Raw genomic sequence first — 20,367 nt, 5'->3', positions numbered from 1 at the left:
GCCAAAGCTGGCATTCAAACCTGGATCACCTCATTAGGAGGCGAACTCTTTACTCCCTGAGCCACCGGACCGTGGCTCTAAATAATATCTGGGGAAAATATTCGGTTTTCTTCCATTCTTTGTTTATTTAAATAATGTTTTTCAAAATTAGGGCAACAGTATGGTAAAAGCGATATAGTCCTTGCTCTTAACTCAAGCGACTCGAGTTTGAACTTCTGGCTATGGTTAGTGGTCATTTAATATTAAAAGAGGACAATTTTTTACCTGTTTCAGTTTTGCCTTTCCTCAAAGAGTGATTTTCAAAATTTAGGCAGCAGGAGGATTTAAAACGCTCACTTCTAACATAAGCAAGTTTGAATTTCTGCTCTGGCTATTATCCTATATAGTAGTACAGGAGAGCAATTTTCCAAAAGCATCTGTTCCATGTTTTTGTAAATGATTTCATGAAACAGAATGATGTTTTTGTAAATACGAAAAAACTAATAGGAAAACGAAAACCTCTTAGCCGATTACGTTTAAAAACTTCGAGAAGAGAATAAATATAAAACACTTAATTGTTTTACTATTTATTGGAGGTGCTTGCACTCACAACTACAGATCGTTTCTTATTTCAGAAAGAAAAGATCTGACTCGCAATGACATCTTGCTCTCAAGCATGAAGAAGAAGAAAACGATTTAAACTATAATAACGAAGAACGCATGCGGGTTGTTTATTTGTACAACCCATTTGCGCCTCGTAATGTTCCTTTATATGGAACTGTTAATTAAACCTATAGAATTTGTTTCGTATGGAGGTCGCTGTCCGTGAATATGTTATTTATGTTAACGGTCCGACATATCATTCAGGATCAAATCCTATAAAAGTCGGTTCTTTTAAATCCTCTTTGCGGAAGTCATAGTGTTGATGACTTCAAGTGAGTGAACGCGTAAAAATAACGAACGATGATTACGAACTGGGGTGGTCGAAAGGGGGGGGGGATACATAGTGCATCTTGGGTATTGTAAAGGGCACGAGAGTCTTGTAATCGCAAATGGTTAAAAGCCATGCAAGCGTGAAATAGGTAGGTGTCTACAATGATTGCCTCTTTTGTGCCTTACAGGAAATGATTGTAGGTTGTAGTGGACGACATCAAAGCCAAGGCACGGATATTAACTTTTTTACTGTTCACGGCCAACACCTTGGGTGCATATGTGGGGCGCAAGGTAACTTGTTTTTGTTGAGAAGTTTTTTTTCCCCCTTCACTTTGATAAGTTGTGACTCTTAGAATAGTAACAGTTGTTTAAAATTATAAAAGCAGCTATTCATTTGTTATGTATTAAATAAAACTATCTCTTAGGACACTGGGATCTGTTGTTTTGTTGTTGAAGTAACACATGAAGAAATTCTTGTATGTTACTAATTAAAAAAAAAAAAAACATTAGTTAATGTTAAACTGAAAGCTTCTTGGAATAACAACGGTAGAACATTTTCTTAAATTAGTATCAGTTAAATTGAGCCTTATATCATAGTGTGTTACCGTATCAATATAGGTAACACATTTGTTGACGAAATAACTTAATATCGCTCAATATAAAAAAAATCGTAATCACCGCTGATTTGGGTGTTCAACTGAACGTTATACTTCGTTTTGCTACACAATAACTAATACGAACTTGTTGCACAAAATCTAATATAGACTACATTTGCTACAAAAATAATTTGCTACACAAAAACTGAAATTGACTAATATAGAATTGCGTAGAAAAATGTACAGAGAGTACGATAAAATAAGAAAAAATAACGTTCGATAATTAGTTTAAGAGATATTAACTGCAAAATTTGTAAAAAAAAATATACCATGCGGGATGCTCTAAACAGCAATGCAACTTTGGAGATGAAATTTGAGAAGCCGAAGGATCCATATTTGTTTAGAACTTCTTTTTTCAAAATCCCAATTGTTCAAAAGTTACTAGGACTTTAATTTTTTTTTTTTTTTTTTTTTTTTTTTTTTTTTTTTTTGTGAAATATTTTCTAACTTTTTTCCTTACGTTACATTTTATATTGGTGTGAAAAATTTTAAAACTTAAAAGAGAAAAAAACTAAATTTTGATGGGATGCATGAGAATGTACAGGGAGTACGATGAATAAGGAAACGTAATTCTCGTTAATTCTTTCGAGAATTATTAACAGTCTAACTTGCAAGAAAAAATACCAATGCAAGTCGATCTACTTCCAGTTGAAATACAATCACGGAGTTGAAAAAGTCTTTTTTATTTGTTAATTTAATGAGAGCTTTCTCAAAATTACAATTTTTTGAACGTTTTTTTTTTTATTTTTAAACTCTATTTTCGAGAATTTTTGCTGAATATTCTTGCTCTAATGACTATTTAACCATTACTGCAGAAAAACTTATTTTTCTCTCTTGAGATTTTTATTCTATAAACTGAGCTAATATCAAAAGAAAAGCATCTAATTCAAGTGAGATAAAAACCATTCCTTATTTAAACTGTTATAAGCCTCGTTAACGAGTGTAGGTGGGTCTTCTATACTAACTAAATAATATTTCTTTTATCAGCTTTGGAAGATTACAAAACTGTTTGCACAATTGTAATAATCATGATTAAAGCTTTTAGAAATGGTTTCATTTTTACCCATACAAAACTTGCTTCGCTCAAAAAAAGGCTAAAAGCATATTTACTTTTTAATACAGTGAAACATCTCTCTCTATTCCACAGTTAAATGGTCGTTAGTGGAGGTAGGGGTTACCCTCTATTGACTTCAAAAATTTTTTGTACATGATTTTTAGCAAACGATTTCAATTTTACCTGTTGTCATTTTCTTGGTGCGGAAATGCTACTTGTGTTGGCGTCATGAAAACCCAAACGATGAATATAATTTAGTCAATAAAAGTAATCCCTTCTGACATAATTATGTGTAAAAACAAATGTACCAATTATGAAAGTTGGAACTATTTTAAATAAATAATTGCATTTTTTGTTTTAGTTTGCATTTAATTTTATATCATAAAAATGAGTTAGCTTTAAATCATGTTTATTTGAGATGCTTTGTTTTTTCCAAAATAACTTTTTTCTTCTATTTTAACTTTAGATGTAAATCATTGATGTAGAATCGTCTTTAGTGCCCTCTGACTGCAACATGAGATTATATCGTCAAAAAGAGCTCTCTAATTAAGAGCCTCACACACATATTTTGAACACATTTTAATCTACTTATTTGTTTTGCTAAAATTTTTTGTTTTGATATTTTTTCGTGTTTTCTTATTTGACCGTTTCTGCATTGGGTGTAGATTTTTAGCCGGTGGCTGGGAGAGTTTTCAATGGTCTCTCCTAAAGGTTTTCTTCAACATAAAGTCTCTGGAAAAAATTCCGTGCTCCCAAAACTGGTAGTTATCTAGAGGTGGTCTTTCCTTGAGGTTTAATTGTACCACTATAATTCTAAAAGTGTTCTAATAGCCAATCCTATAGAATGATTTCGAAATTGCTGGTATCGAAGCTAAAAAGAAAGTATCAATCTCTCTTCATTTTTGTCAATCCGAATTTTGCAAGGGTGAGAATGAAATCATTTCTAAAAGCTTCAAGTATGACCTTTCAAGTTAGGCTAACAGTTTTGCCTTGTAAAATCTTCCAAAAACATGCGTTGCTATAAACAAAGATTGTTTATATAGAGTTAGTATAGAAGTGTTTGTATTATTTTCTCACCCATCTAATTCTCATTTATTTCTTCGTATTGAATCTGCCTCAGGTTAAATTTTCTTTTTCAATTACGGATGACTATTTTTAAAACCAAAGTAATCGTTCATTATCGTTATAATTATAATTTACATATTGACTAAGAATTTTATACAAAACTACAATACTGTCGCGCAGTTGAAAGAAACGTGAGTGCTTCACTATAGATTTCGAGAAAAGTGGCTTGATAACTATTTTATTTTCATATCTAATGCTACAAATGCTGAAATTTCAAAAACTGAAAACATAAAATTTATTTTTGAAAAATAAATTATTTTTGCAATTGGTAGCTTATTAAAAAAATAGCAAAAAATATAAAAATTTCAATTCGGAATTTTCCATCGCTTACGCTGATTTTTCTTTTGCAGGCCAGAATAAATGTATAGTTTGTTTACAAAATGTTCTTTGTTTTAGTTGAAAATATTGACTTTTCAGAAGAAAAAAAAATGATGAATGAGACATAATTAGGGGGTGGCGAAAAGGGGTGGCGTAGTTTAAAAAGTTCATGATTTGTTTTAATATTAGTGAAACTCTCTTAGAAAATGTGGCTGTATGCTTTGTTTTGGATTTTGTGTCATTTTGGAAGAAATATCTGAATAAGCATTAAAATAATAGTCAAAATTAGCATCATTATGATTATGCTGAATCCATAATATTGGGTAAAATGTGTTGAAAATGATATAAAGTGTTACACTGAAGAATGGTGGTGAACGAAATTCGCTTTTTTAAACTCGAATGGCTAAATGATCTATATTCACGAAGGAAAACAATTTCTGCATTCGACGCTCTTGGGGGGAAAATTTCTTCTTGTGGCAGCAAAATGTATGCTTTGAGGCTGTTTTTCGAAGGCTCCGTCGTAACGTGAAATGATGCTTTTCTGCGAATAATATTCTATTTTTATAACTGCTGTGAGTGTGCAACTGTTACTCATGGCTGTTAGGTCAAGTTTAGACGATCTTAACCCAGCACTGTCTACGCTTATATTGAAAATGGCGCAAAACGTCAAAGCCACAGTTTTGTGAAAATGAAAAGCTCTCGTGGTAAAAATTTACTCCGATGCTGCATTACCTGAGCCCATAAAAATTTGCAAAAACTGAGAATAAAGCAGTGATTTTGATAATTTTCATCTAGGTGAAAAAAAAAGTCACCAAATTGGTGATTTTTAAAAAAGTTTAATAACTTTTAAAATATTTAAGTTATTTGTCTGTTCTAAAGCCAAGATAATTCTTCACGGCAAGATTATACATATAGTTTTAAATCATCGCATTGCTTCAAGTGCAAAGGCAAGTAAACTATGACTTTCTTATTGTTCGGGGCTTTGAAAAACAGCATTAATGTGTGATCTTAGTTTAGTACACGTGGTTTAAAGTTATTTTCCACATCACTACACGTAAATGATTCAAAACTTTATACGAAACGCTGCTTTGTTACAGCTCCTTCGTGGTGAGGTTTTTAGAATCAATTTTGAAAAATTTCTGAAAGCTTTAGTTTTCAATAGTCTACCTCTCTTTAAAATAATTTGCAAAAAGTGCAGTAGTTAGCTATCCTGTTTCAGGCTGTGGTAAGGATACTTACCATCAATTTTAAAAATTCATGGTAAGCTATTTTACCATTTATAATTTGGCTTATAATTTTTTAATAGCTTCAGCTCTGATGAAGCATGTTTGATTAAAATAGTTTACCACTTTATAGAAAATGTGTAAAAAAAAGTATTATATATAATTTCTTTTGCAGATTATAGCATTTACAAAATTTATTTATAAATAAATAGATATAAAAGTCATTAGGTTTCCATTCAATACCTAATGAGCGGTGGTACTTACCACCAATAAAGGGTGCTAAAATTTAAATTAATTTTATCTAATACGCTAAATGATTTCTTTTCTTTCATTAATACCAATTCCTGAAATATTTAATTTACTCTTGCTAGAAGTAAAAGGCCCGTTATATAGTTGAAATGATCTTGAAAGAGCATTAAATGTTAGAAAACCTTTTTTTTAATTTAGGCTTAAAAAAATATTATATGGTTAACAAGTCTTCGTATAAGTGATAGTAATTTATCTGACGTTGTAACCAAAAACTTTTTTAATTAAATTTATTAAATTGAAAAAATCAATAGTAAAGATATACATTTTGCTATATTACAGGAACGAAAAGAATTGTACAAAATTGGGTACTTGTTCTTCAAGAAGAAGAAGATCACAAGTACTCACATATGACGTCAGCTCCAGCTGATCGCTTATATGCAAAATGGCGTGTTAAAGTTGAGCTAAGTTTTTCCATTTAAGTTAGGATGTTAATGAACGGGAAGTTAATTTAATACAACGTCGTATGCTCATCGAATTTTCTGAAATAAAATTCTTTCTCGTCGACATCTTTTACTTAACTTAGATTTATTATTTGTAAATGTATTTTATTGTAACTGTGATATCGTTTTGTTTTGTGTACCTGGCAACTTCGATGCATAATTAGTTTTTTCATGTTCTACATGGCTTCATACCTGTTTCTGTGTTAAGTAAGAAATATGTAATGAAAGAATTGAAATCCTCGTGAAAGAATCTTAGTGGAAGAATATAGAATGTGTCACTTTAGAGAATTGATACTTGAGGGGCTTGGTTTTCTCCAAATAGAATGAAAAGAACAGTTGCTAACGTAAACAAATGCCACGTTTCAACAACCAATAAGGATCGAGATACCCACACTACGTCACTTGCAGGGCATCCCATTAAAACTTAATTGCTCATTCTCAAACGTTATTAAACATTAGGCAAAAAGCAGGCATTGCCCTTCTGCACTCCGAGTACTTTAAAATGTTAATTAAACTAATGAAGGCACTGAATCATTTAAAATACAATATTTTCATAATATAACAGCGTCTAAGCAATGTGGTTGCTGTTTATTTGGGTTTAAAAATTGTAAATTTTTGAGTGGTGACATCTTAAATCCTATTTGAGTAGCCGAATCAGTGAAATTTTACTTGTTTTGATGATTAGTTTATGCCACCTGGATATTTTTTTGGTGTGCCTTTTGGAATCCTGTATTCCAACTTTAAATTATGATAGGGAAGGAAGAATAGAAGTTTTCTGGAATATTTTTCACTTTCGATGACAGTTACATTGTATTCCAAACAGTATAATGAAACGAATGTTTCAAATATTCTTTAACCGAAGAGTGATGTCTATTGTCCATCACTCCCAGCGAAAGGGGTGTAAAGCCAAGGGTGAAAAGGTTGGAACGGGTAAAATTCCATTTCAAAGTGTGGGGCAGTTTTTCTTCCATATCAGACAATGGAGTAATAATTCTTTTTGAGCAATGACAGAGAGATAACGTTGGCTCCAGTTGAAAGCGAGATTTAAATTCTAAGCATGTTTTGGAAGCTTTAACAACTGATTAACTAAATCAGCTACTTGATTGAGTGAAGTTCGATTGAAATATTGATTGCGGTTATTGATTAAGTGTCGCAGACTGAAAACAAGTAAATTTGAAATAAAGTATAATAGTGGAAAGATCTTTGGATGGATACTGTTATAGTAAAGGTAATTTCAGTATTTTTATTTAATTCTTCTTCTCCTTTTTCTTTTATATCATGAAAAGGAAATCTTGCAATCGAAATTTCGAGCACTTTTCGACTAGCACGGACACTTAAACCTCAATTGGAACTCTGTGACTGATGACAATGTAAGATACATTTTTTTGGAATTTCACATTTATATTGTACTGCAAGACAGCGTATGGCCCACGGGAACAGGCTTCGTTTAGGATATGAAAAAAATTATAATAAAATAGTAAAGACTATTTAACAAACAAAATCAAATTTATAATGCATCTTTTTTTTGCTTGGTTATGATGGTTCTGCTGATTGTGGGTGACTGTTGAGAATAAAGTTCAAAGAATTGAAAATGTTGTTACTTGGTTTTCAGTGTACGTGTATTTTTTAAATGGGGATACTAATTCTTTTGCATTTTTTCCCCTCCAGTGTGTGAAATCTCTGTTTGGTATAAAACCCTCATGTAGTGTATTCTACAGGGAGGATATGTCCTCCCAAACGGAGCAACTGCGAAATGCTGCAAGCACCGGAAACTTGGAGCAGGTTCGGTCCTTGCTGAAAGCTGGAGCTAAAGCTGAACCTGATTTGGTAAGTGTATTTTATGTTATATTTTATAACCGTCGTTTTGAACAGCTGACCCAATTTTTGGGTTTACGATTACTAATGTTCAACTACGTAGCCTCGTCATTTTGAACCCAATCCAGGAGGGAACTTCTGGAACAAGTATTGGGAGAAATTTGCCTTCGTGGAGGATTTTTTGATGGAACTAACCCGCATTTACGTTGCATGGAGAGGAAGACCACGAGAACCTTCCATGGTTAGGCTGACTCTAAACCGTGATCCGTCTACCACTAAGGATATTTCACGCCAGCACTGTTGTCGGTGCAAGCCGGATACGGAATTCACATTGACCAGTCATCGCAGGGATTCGAACCCGGTTCACCTCATTGGGAGTTTCACCTCACTTATTTTGATTTATTGGCTTTATAAGATTGCTACGTCCTGGGAAAAATTAGAAAATGGTAGGCATATTCAAAGTAATAGAAATAGTTTAATGATTTTAAATTTAGTCCTTAGAAAAGCAGGCCATTTCAACAAACGATAATTAAATAAATAATGAAATGATAATAAAGAATAATAAAAGAATAAGAACACTTTTTAACTAACCTTAAAAGGGCAAAAGAAGTTCCACTACATAAAACAATTAACGAATAATCGAATTTCACAATAAACAAAAAAATGTACAATTAATAAAAAATTACAAAATTGACAAAATAATAATAATAATAATGAATTAATTGAAAATTCAAGGCCTTTCCCCGCTTACTTCCTCCATTACACTCCTGCCCCAAATAGTTTAATGCTTCAGTTTAGTTTCAGATTTAAAAACACCAATTAAAATGGATCGCGTAGCCAAATCTTTTGAAACTCAATTTTAAATTTACTTGAGGAGATTCGTGCTGAGTTCGTGATTGAAGACTGCTGATTTGCGTGCTGAGTTAATAATCAAAGTCATTATTTTGACAGGAAATTGAAACTATTGGGTGCTAGATTTCTAGCAATTGCTGTGAAGATCACAGCAAGAATCCCTTTCTGGAATCTAACATAAAAGAATCTATGACTTTTAAAGTTGTCAAAAAGTAAAGATTATCCTTATATTAACTAGCATTGAGTTCAAAATATGTTAGTCTCGCCACGAATTGATAATAAGTACAAGATGAATTAGAGGGTTAGATGAATTCCACGACTGTCAATTTCTACGATCTCTGAGGAAATGTTTTCTTAGCCACATTTATATTTAAATCAGTCGAAAAGTTAAATCTTAAATTATCTACCATGTCAAGTGAATAATTCAAACATACGTATCTAACTTATATGCATAAAAACCTAATGGTGGAGTGTTAGTTTTTCACATTAATTTCTATGATATTTTTGGTTGAGATCAGCATATAATTAATAAAATTCATAAAGATATTGTTTTCTAGTAAAATATTTTCGTACCCCGAATTTTCATGAAAGTATTGTTTTTCTGTCAAATATTTTTGCATCTCAAATTTAAATGCAATATTTATTTCTCTTATTTTGCACTCCTGTTATTACTTTTTTGATTTTGATTGTTTTTTAAATGAAGAGTTTAAAACTAAAAGGATTTTTTCTTTACTATAACGTAATTCTATGATATTACCATACCTATGATATTACTTATTACCTACATTTTAACATAAAGTTATTGGAATCGGTGTCTAATCTTATTAACAGTTTTACAATTGCTGTTTTTTTTAATGTGTATAACATAAATATTCTATTATGAATGACCGTTAAAGTTGATTCAAAACTTAACGATCAGCTTCATGCATAAGTTGTATTTAATATATCAACTTGTTAGGTAACCGAAAATATTAAATTGTGGTTGTAAACTCACAAAATTAGTTATAACACTATACCTTTAATTTTAAATGTCATTTTTAAAAACTGATTACTTAGCAAATCTATTTATGTTTACTAATAGATCGAGTCATACGAGACTATTTACCAATGAAATCCAAATAAACATTTAATTGAAAGAAATGAACGGGGGAAGTNAATATATTTTCCTTTTTTTGTTATTTTAGGATATAAAACATATTTTTCAAACTTTAATGAACGTAGAACAAGTATTGCATTGCTTTATATTTTTTAAATTACTCATAATATTTTTAAAGAGCAAAAAAATTTTTAAATTCAGTATTTTTACTTTATTTAAGGCATTTTTTGTGCAATTTTTGCAATTTTAAGGACATTTTTTTGTCCTTTTTAAGGGCATTTTTTGCACTTTTTAAGGGCATTAGTTGAGATTTTTTAGGTCATCAAAATCTGGGCTCTAGTTATAACACTATACCTTTAATTTTAAATGTTATTTTCAAAAACTGATTACTTAGCAAATCTATTTATGTTTACTAATAGATCGAGTCATACGAGACTATTTACCAATGAAATCCAAATAAACATTTAATTGAAAGAAATGAACGGGGGAAGTAGAGGCACAAGCAAACGGAATTCTTTACAGTATGTATATATTCTAGATCAGGGGTTTCCAACTTACATGAGGCCGGGGGCCGTAATTAAAAACACCACTGAAATGGCGGGCCGAAATTTTATCAAAATTTTGTGTAGGACTTTTATGTTTGAAGGAACATTAAATGTTACTGTCAGATTTTTATCAAGTTGTACAAAACAGTATTGAATTACAAATTAAAATAAAAAGTAGATTTTTACCCGAAAAATAAATTTTCTTGCACCGTTGGTATTTTAAATTTCACAGAAACGAAGAAATTAGGTTTTTTTTGTTAACGAAAGAAAAGTACTTTAAATCCATATAGATTTTTACGAAAATTGTCCGGAAAAAAATGACAACTAATATATTTTAGTTCACGGGCCACAAAAAAAGGCTTCGCAGGCCGTCAGTTGGTAACCACTGTTCTCGATGAATAATTTCAATTTTCGCAGAAAAAATTGTTTTGTTCTAAGAAACAACAGTTTTGCAAGGCAATCATTGGGGTTGGTGAGCGACGCCGAACAAGTTTAGTATCCAGTACGAGATATATTTGTAAGATAATAATAAAGTGTTGTCGAAGTAGCTTCATATTTTGAGTATTATATACATATATTTTAAGTATTATTATGCGTACATATATTTTAAGTATTATTTAGATACTACAACTTTGCAAAAGGACCCACTACAGTACAACTTGCCTACTATTCTTTTTACTTTTTTTCCAAAGTTCATAATTGAGATATAAATCAATCCTGCCATGGGTCCACTTAAATATTTAACCCATTTATGCTTAACGTCCTATTGAAAGTAAATTATTTTTGTTAAAAATGAAAAAAAGTGGTTGGTTATATTAAGTGCTCTATTATCTGGATTTAATTTGCAGAGATAAAGTTCTGTCTTACCATAATATATTAAAAATTTAAGTATTCATGCATAGATCTGAAACCAAAGCATTTTTTAAAAAAAAGTTAAAGTGATAGATAGTAGAAAGAAATAACGTTTTTCCAGTGCAAGTGTTTTTCATGTATCAGGACTGTTTGTACCCCGGAGGAGAGGTAAAAAAAACTGGTAGGCAACCATTTCATCATCAACCATTTTCTAAACAGTCTTCAGGAGGCACTTTGTGCGCCTAAAGATTATAATTGTTTTAGATTTAGATTATAAGCATCTATTTTTATTGAATCAATACACAACTCAGGAAAAAAATAAGAACACAAAAAAATAAAATAGATCGTCAATAATAAAAAAAATATATATAAGCTGACCAGCTTCCCGAGTAAACTTAATGGGAAGAGAAAAAAAATCTGGTCAAATTTCTAGAACATTTAAAAAAAATTTTCGTTGCTTTCAGATTATTCAAAAAAGAAAGTTTATAATTAATCTTCAAGAAATTTAGTTTCTTAGAATGTTATTTTGGAAACATAAAATAGTGAGTTTTCGTATATACTTTTAGGAATTTTACTATAAGTTTTTTTTTCTTTTAGTGCTACACATACCTTCTTGTAGCTTATCGCCGTTTAACAACAATTCCCTTTACTGTACATTCTAAAATGTTTTTTGCGACACGCAGAATCAGAATTTCATATTTTAATCATTTGTATTATTTGCAGGAAGGAAGAACAGCTCTCCATTTAGCATCGGCCAATGGTCATGCAGCGGTTGTGAAAGCCTTGATAGAAGGCGGTGCCAAAATTAACGCTTTGGATGCAGTAAGTACAAATTAAATAGAACAATAATCCAGATTAAAAAGAAAAGAAAGTTTCAAAATGATATATACTTAGAATAAAATCGTGCTATTTCTCAACCCGGAAAACTCGTTCGTAAACTTAAATGTTAGGTCACATGATGTCAAACTGCGGTTCTCTTTTCTTTGTCAGTTTTTATAGTTATAGACGGTTTTTATTGTTGCCGAGCAGATAGATTCTTGTATTTATTAAACGAGTCTTTTGTTGTTTGTTCACGAATTTTACAGAAATCATTTTTTTTTTATTTCTCGCGCTATCATACTCCGTTAAATGAATAAAGTTCTAAAATAAATAAAAATAAATGTATTTGTATAAAAAAACGCGATATTTGAGAAAAAGGTTCTTTGACCTCAACGCTTTTTTAATATGAAATTGTTATTAACACAGTTTTTTTTTTCACCATTTAATTTGTTCGAACACGTTGACTGTTGTAGGGTCGCTAAAAATGAAACTAAATAATAGTTTAAATTTTTTAATTCACCATTTGTGATTCAATCCATACGTTAAACCTGCTGCCACTTAACATAACTTATCATTCTTTTAAATTTTATGTTTGTCCACCCATATTCGTTTATACTAAGTTACGCTTTTATCATCTTTTATTGTTACAGAGATGACAACTTGCTCCGCTTTGCAAAAATATATTTTCTAGTGGTAACGTCATTTGAGTTATTTATAGTTTAGTATTTTTCAGTTTAACAGGGTTTCCACGGTCTGTAAATTTTTTTAAAGTGGTAGCAAAAGTGAGATAAATCTAGATATTTTAAACTACCCATAAATGTCTTATTGAATCAGAATATTTATGGATGCAAAAAAGAAAATACATTGGGAATAATTTCGTAATTCTTAAATGAAAGCTAAATTTGGGTGTTTTTCAGTAGTTTAGAAAAATTTTAGCTACCACTCATTTACTTTTTACAGGTATTGGGAACCCTGTTTAAGTAATTTTTCCACCACTAGTTATCAAAAATTCATATAAAATACAACTTTGTTGCAGTTATTTAGTGGCGACACTATTAAAGCTTAGGCGTAATTATCCTTATTCTACAAGTTTTACAATTCAATACGCTACCAATTTATTAGAACTTTTGCAGAAAGCGGAGCAGTTGGCATCCTTGTTGTTATCCTATCAGAAAAGTCAGCGAAAGTCACCTGGCTGCTATTTAGCAACAAAACAAGATCTAATGTCCATTGATTAGAATGTGATTAGACTCACATTGATTAAAGTAGAAGCAAAATAAGTCTGTCAAATTTTCAATAGCAATGCCCACATTTAAGGTACTGAATTTTGTACGCATGCATTATGATTGCATGATTCCCTTACAACGTTCCGGAGACATTAAGGGTCAAATGTTACATAAGCGTTTTTTCAGAAAGATAAAGACTGGTAACTAAATTATTTTAGGAATGAAATTTATCTTTGAGAAACAAGACACTCGTGTAACATATTAATATTAGGTTTACCAGGACACGCCTCTTTTTACAGTAATGCAAAAGGTTCTTTTATAAAACAAAGTGGTAGGATATTTACCCTTTAACGCAAAGGTAATGTTCTAGCTTAACACTAGGTTTACGGACGTTTTTTATTATTGTATGTTAAGTGATGGTAAAAGGTACATAAAGTATTTGCCTACAATATCACTTCAATAATTAATTCAATACTAATGAAAAAAATGCTTTTGAACGTATAAAAGTTGGCAAGTTTGCATTAGTTAAGCAATTATGCTCTAAAGTAGAGGCTGGGTAGCTTAAATTTTGGATAATTTTTAGAACTCTCAATTTTAAAATTGTATGATTTTTATTTTCAATTCGGTATGAGAAGACAAAATGAAGGCAAGAATTATTAGTCCTGTATTCTAATTAATCTATTACAATATAGTTCGGACACAACTTCTTTCCTCGTCACCCTCGTTTTAGTCCCTATGATAATGTCACCTACCTCGTTCACCAACTCTTCATTTATGACACAAAATTACCTCAGATTTTTTTTTTAACATAGAAATACTAGCGTAATAAAATTTAAAAGATATCATTTTTATTTATTTCTGAAGAATATTTACTATCTTGAATCGTATATCCTACAGAGATATTGGACAACATTTAGTACAATTTCATCAATTAAAAGTAATATTTTTAAAAAATATATTTGGATTTACCTCATTGGTCGGAGTTTTTAATGACAATAAAAAAATTATATGAAAGATAAGAAACTGTATGAAATTAATATTTTGGGCAGCTTTATAGCATACAAGATCTTATTATTTGAACCTAGGGGATTTTATTTTATGAGCAAAATGTAAAGAAATACACTATAAAAACATCCTTCAATGTACAAAAATCCTAAGAGTTAATAGTTTTTTTTATTTATAATTAAAAATAACTTATAAGACTTGAATAACTAAAATTAATTGATTTTTTTTAAAAAAATATTTCATCTCAAATTTTATAATAATCTTATAAAAAAAGTATTTCAAACATTTTTTAATTCCATATTTCTTGGTCAAATTCGCATTTTTTGGTCTCAAGAAAACACTGATCACTTACCCATCTCAAAAATATATTTAATTCATATTATCTTATTATAAAATTATATATATATATATAAATATAATAATTAAAATGTGACTTTTACTCGGGAATTATTTTATATTAACATCATTTAACAAACTCCAATTATTTTCAGGAGTAAAATGATTTCATGCATTGAGTATGACTCGTAAGCTTCATAATGGGAAAACTCAATGATTAATTTTGAAGATTAATGATGATTTATCTGTTCATTAATCAGCTTATTTCAGGAGTAATAGCTTTTTACCTAATCGCTTTGATTTATCAAAACGGAAAATTTGAGGCGAACGAAACAGGTAGAACAAAATCAATTTGTTTTTTGAGGCGTTTTCGCAAAAGAAAGTAAGAAAAGCCACCGGATTGAAGGTCTTAAACTCAAATCAAAACTTTCATTTCGAATTATGTGTATTAACTTGCCGAAAAAAATTGATTGAACTTTAAAATAACGGACAAATAATCTAATATATTTAAAAAAAAGTATTAAACTTTTTTTTAAAAAAATTGCTAACTTGGCGAGTTTTTTCTCTTAGATGAAAATCATTAAAAACTGACGAATAATTTTAATTTTTGCAAATTTCCAGATAATACAGAGCTGGAGTAACATTTTAAATATTAAAAAAAAAAAAGAGATCTCAGACGTTTTTGCTTGATTACCGAAAAAACTTTTACCGTAGTTGTCAAATCGTACTGTCGTTGGGAAAAATTTTACGAAGTGTTAGTATAATATTTAGTGTCAGTATAACAGAGATGCCAACTGCTCCGGACGCGCCAAAATAATTAAAAAAATGGTAAATAACTACAAACTAAAATTTGCAAACATTTGAATAATTTTGCAAATTTTTTAAAAGATTTAGCATGACACAACTGTAATAAAGTGGTGAATATATAAGCCAACGAATTATTTAGAAATAGTGGTGGATAAAAATCTAATAAATTGAATTTATTAAATCAAAAATCACAATTAATAAACTACTACTCGAAAATATTTATTCGCTGTCCGGAGCAAGTTGGCATGATCTCTGGTATAATAAGGCAATATTGTATCAGAGTTGGCCAAAAGCGTAATCGATTACATTTTTTGATTACAGTAATCAATTACTTGTAATCATGATTACAATTTTCAAAAATTTTGATTACAGCTGTAATCATGATTACAATATTGATTACAGTAATNTTTGAAAGTTGTAATCACGATTACAAGTAATTGATTACTTGTAATCGTGATTACAAGTAATTGATTACATAGCTGTAATTATCTGTAATCAATTACAGTTGTAATCGATTACTGTAATCAACGGCCAACTCTGTATTGTATAGTAAGTTGACAGTAAGTTAGTATAATAAGTTGACGGGCATGTAATTAAAATATTTTGGAAAAAATCTCTAGATTTACTGTAAAGGACTATGAAAATTATCTTTTGATAGTATATTGACTTTTTTCTTTTTATTCTAAAATTAAATATTCCAATGAAAAAATTCAATCATATTTTAATCTCATCAAATATTGAATTTAGCTACTGCTAATAATTATCGTTTGTAATAACCTTCTACCTATGCATCCTTCCATTATTATTGTTCTATTTTTTAATTTCTTTTATTTTTCTATCAGAAGAAGTGAAATGAATTTATTGAAATCCATCAGTAATGCTTTGCTGTTTTGTCAATCTCAATTTCTCACTGTAACTGCATTTCGTTACGTCATTGTTGCTTAGGTAAAAACAATCCAAGTGGTATTATACACCTATCTCTCTTTTTTTTTTATCTTCTGCGAACGGCAACAAGCTGTGACTGAAGAAAAGGCAAGTGGCTTTAAAAAGTAGGACTGATAATTGAATTGCTTTTATTCTATCACATAAGATTGTGGCATTTACACTTACAATATTTTTTTCTCTTAAGAAAGGAAGAGGGAAAAAAAAAAAGATTAGAATTAGGTAGAATTTCGTTGCTTTGCTGTCTTGCTGAGATTAATTCCTGTTCTAGTATGGCCGTGAAAAATAGAGGCGGATTCAAGTCTCAAATGAAGATAAAGGTTGAAAAATATCATTTGATAGCTCCAAAAAAGATATCCCCCGCGGGGTAATTCACGTTCATAAAGACGTGAACATTCCTTCCCGCTCCTTCTTTTGTAATTAATGGCGCTAATGCAAGGGTGGAGTTGTCCTCTTGCTGCTTCCAAACACTGCGTCTTTGTCAAAAGAATGCAGAGTTTAAATTGTTTTGTCCGAATTAACGGGTGGTTTTAGATTCTTTTGATTTCACATGTAGAACTATAGTTTGTTTTTACTGTTATATGACTTTATATTTTTTAAAAAAATTTATACTATATAAAAAAAATTACGATAAATTTTAGAGAAGAAAAGGATATTTTTCACAAAAAAGAACTGTTTAAAGAAAAATACAGATTTTTACTGTTTTTAACCGTTATCCATTATTTAAATATCATATTATATAATTCCCGTTCTTTTCACATACTTTCTCTTATATTCGGTTTAAAACTGTTTTTCCGTCAGAATGGTTTTTCTCTATTTTTCATCCTGATCATAAACGGATTAAAAACGTTAGTTCAAATTCTAGTTTATACCTTGCAGTCTCTTTCAAATTCATTTTCTTTTCAAATCATTTTACGATTATTGTCATTACTTGCTCTTATTTTTCATCAAATATTTTTATGGTTTTGAACATCTAGTAAAAAAAGTAAAACTGCAGTGCGACTTTATTGTCAAATTGATACTCTACCAGATTATTTTATTTCTTTAGATAAAATTGTTGAGTAAGTTAAGTTGCCAGACATTTTTATACGGATGAGTAACGATAGTTTTAAACGTTTTTACACTTAAATATTATTTCAATAAGTAAGACTTTTACGATGAAGTATTTTAAAATTTATTCTTTACACTGAGATACTAGAGCTTCTGTAGCTCAGAAGACAGAGCTAACTCCTAATAAGGGTATCTAGATTCGAATCCCAGCTTCGACTGTCCGTGTTCAGTGCTGCTTTCGGCTCGCACTGAACACAATGATGACATAATTATTTTATAGATTTTTTGTTAAAATAACAGAGTATGTGCAAATAGCAGCACATATCTGCTTAAAAAACAGGGGCCTGCTTTTACATAACAGTAGCTTTCTGGGAAATGAAAGGTTTTATACTGGTTCATCAGCTGGCAGTTTTGTTCCGTAAATTTATCAGATTTTTCTTACAGTGTATAAGGTGAATTTCAGAGATCGAAGAGGTTACATTTAGAAATCTCAGTAGTATATGGTAGTAGTTTTCAAATTTAGAAATAGTAATATAGCAGCCCCCTTTCCTAAATCGATGTTTGTTTTTTAAATGGTTATTAACAAACTTTTAAAGATTATCTTTAGTAAGCGCAATATCAGTAAAGGGGAATCAGTAGACTGACCTTTTTCGATATACCTTTTCTCAACATCAAAAAAAGATGTTGCTTATTGCTGGCTTTTATATATTAGTGATTTTTATATATTAGTGATTTTTATATCTCAGAATATTTACATATACTTGTTTATATTGCGATAACTGTTTAATCATTTCTTTGGCAGAATTTTTAAAAAAAATTATGAACTGTGAAAACTTTTAAAATTTCAATTTTTTTTAATTGTTTCATCAAAAATCTTTCGCAACTCAAAAAGTATTCCTGTGAACATTAAAACATCATTACGGTATACAACTGATTAATCTCAAATATCCCCAAAAAATTTCAAAGCTATAAGTAGCTCCTAGAAAAGGTACATCGAAATAGGTCAGTTTTAGTATATTATTGACATACACCTTACCGACTCCCCTTAAAAAAAGGAAGAAGCTCAATCGTTTTTTCTTCAGAAAAGTATAATTCACTAAAGATACTGAAGTGCACTGAATGGGGCACAGATCTCCTGGGGTGCACTCCACTGAAAAAGAAACGAGATTTGGATGCACTAAATGTACTTTCAGCTGCAGGCATGACAACTTCTCACTAAGTGGAGAGAAAACAAAATTTCTACTTGAAGTAAAATTCATGCATAAATTATTTTAACGTTGGTTTAATAAATTTGATTGAAACTAATTCTGTCCACCACTTCACATAAATATTTCAAACATAACTGTAAAATGTTCCAGCTTTTCGTGGCATTAGTCAAAAGCATTTCAAGAATAAATCAAAATTCCAGTTTTTAATAACCTACCATAGAGGGAAGTTTTCTGTAGAAGGCACAGCTGTTAACTTACCTGAAGATACACAAGTGTAGCATTAAAACTTGTATGCAGGATTTATAATTTCCAACTGTCGTTGAACTGCCAACCTAATATTTGTTTGGGTTCACGACTACTAACGTTTAACTGTTCAACTCCGTAGCATTGTAATTCTGAACCAAATCCAGATGACAAGGGAGCTCCTGGATCAAGTATTGGAAAAAATTTACCTTCGTGGAAGACTTTTTAATTCAACTAACCCGCATTTGAATTATATGGAGAGGAAAACCAGGAAGACCTCCCATAATTAGCCTGATGGTAAGGGGACTCTGATCCATGATCCGTCTACCACTGAGGATATTTTACGTCAGCACTGTGGTCGGTGCAAGCCGGATGTATCGGCCAGCCATTGCTGGAATTGAAACCTGGTTCGCCTCATTGGAAGGCGATCGCTCTATCTCTGAGTATGCAGGATCCTATCCCTGAGTAAGAGAAGATGGGTTATAAATCTATTCCATAACTGCCTTTTTTCCGAACTGCCACTTCTTTTTTTTGATTATAGTATGTATATTTACATGTAAAATTTCTAGCAAGCTATAGCTGCCAACTTTTATGCATTTCGCGTAAAATTTTATCTGCATGCTTTAAAGTGGTAGTAAAATGTATGCTTTCTAATTATTTCCTGGATTCATAAATTTAATTTAAAATGATTTTGACCACCACTTCATGCAAATTAATTAAATATCTGCTCAAAAGTATGACAATCGTACGATGGTGTCGATATGACATAATCAAGACATCAAATTTGTATATTAACTCAATCCATTATTACACACACCCATCCTTAGAGACTGAGCAAAAAAGAACAACGATATCTTCTCCTCTTCTATATGAAGCTTTTCGTCATTTTTATATAATTTATCTATCTCACGGACTATTATGGCTACGGTCAATGTTTGGCTCAGGTGACCAGTTGATAAATGAAGTGAAGTGTGACAGTGAGTTTGAGCCTTTACAAACAGAAAAATATATTTATGCATATGACTGTAATTCAATTTTAATGTCACTACCACTTGAGAAAATCATCTTCGAAAAAATTAAAAGCTGACAGGTATGAACTAGGAAGTGTGGGAGTCGTTGGCGAGGGAGATAGTGGATGAATGTTCTCCTTAATATTCTAAATAAGAAAAAAATGCATGAATTTCTTAATTCTTGCTGCATGGCCTCGTCTATATTCCAAACAAATAAAAAAAAATCCATGAATCATTATCAATTTAAATTTAACCAAGTTATAATATGCTAACATTTTTAAAAAAAAAATTATTTAGCAGAGTGAATTTCTTTTTTCAAATATAGAGTTTTTCTTTTTTCAAATATAAAATTTTGCGGACTACTGTAATTTAATTTCGTTCTCCTCAAAAATTGGACACCTATCCATGACTAAATGTATGTTATTACTATTAACTAGTCACTATTCGTGTATCTCACAAATACTTCTCCTTAAAATAAACTAAAAATGAAATCTACCAGTTTTTTTAATAGATTAACAGTCTTA

The 20,367-nt window shown here is 30.5% G+C and overlaps 1 protein-coding gene across 6 annotated transcripts in view; it reads left to right on the top strand.

Moving 5' to 3' along the window:
* The window catches only part of LOC107454760 (ankyrin repeat domain containing protein 6 diego), a 123,222-nt gene that overhangs the window by 80,047 nt on the left and 22,808 nt on the right, over nucleotides 1-20,367 (top strand). For 5 of the 6 annotated variants that reach the window (XM_043040551.2, XM_043040556.2, XM_043040552.2 and 2 more), the window contains 2 exons: nucleotides 7,706-7,864; nucleotides 11,921-12,019. In XM_043040551.2, the coding sequence (XP_042896485.1) occupies nucleotides 7,763-7,864; nucleotides 11,921-12,019 (201 nt within the window). In that variant the 5' untranslated portion in view covers nucleotides 7,706-7,762. Of the gene's footprint in view, nucleotides 1-7,120; nucleotides 7,266-7,705; nucleotides 7,865-11,920; nucleotides 12,020-20,367 lie in introns of those variants that run through there. The other variant, XM_043040550.2, reaches the window with a different exon arrangement.

This window comes from Parasteatoda tepidariorum, chromosome 3 (assembly GCF_043381705.1).
Source record: "Parasteatoda tepidariorum isolate YZ-2023 chromosome 3, CAS_Ptep_4.0, whole genome shotgun sequence".
Taxonomy (NCBI): domain Eukaryota; kingdom Metazoa; phylum Arthropoda; class Arachnida; order Araneae; family Theridiidae; genus Parasteatoda; species Parasteatoda tepidariorum.
The sequence above is the reverse complement of the archived record's forward strand: the minus strand, read 5'-3'. Positions and strand labels throughout refer to the sequence as shown.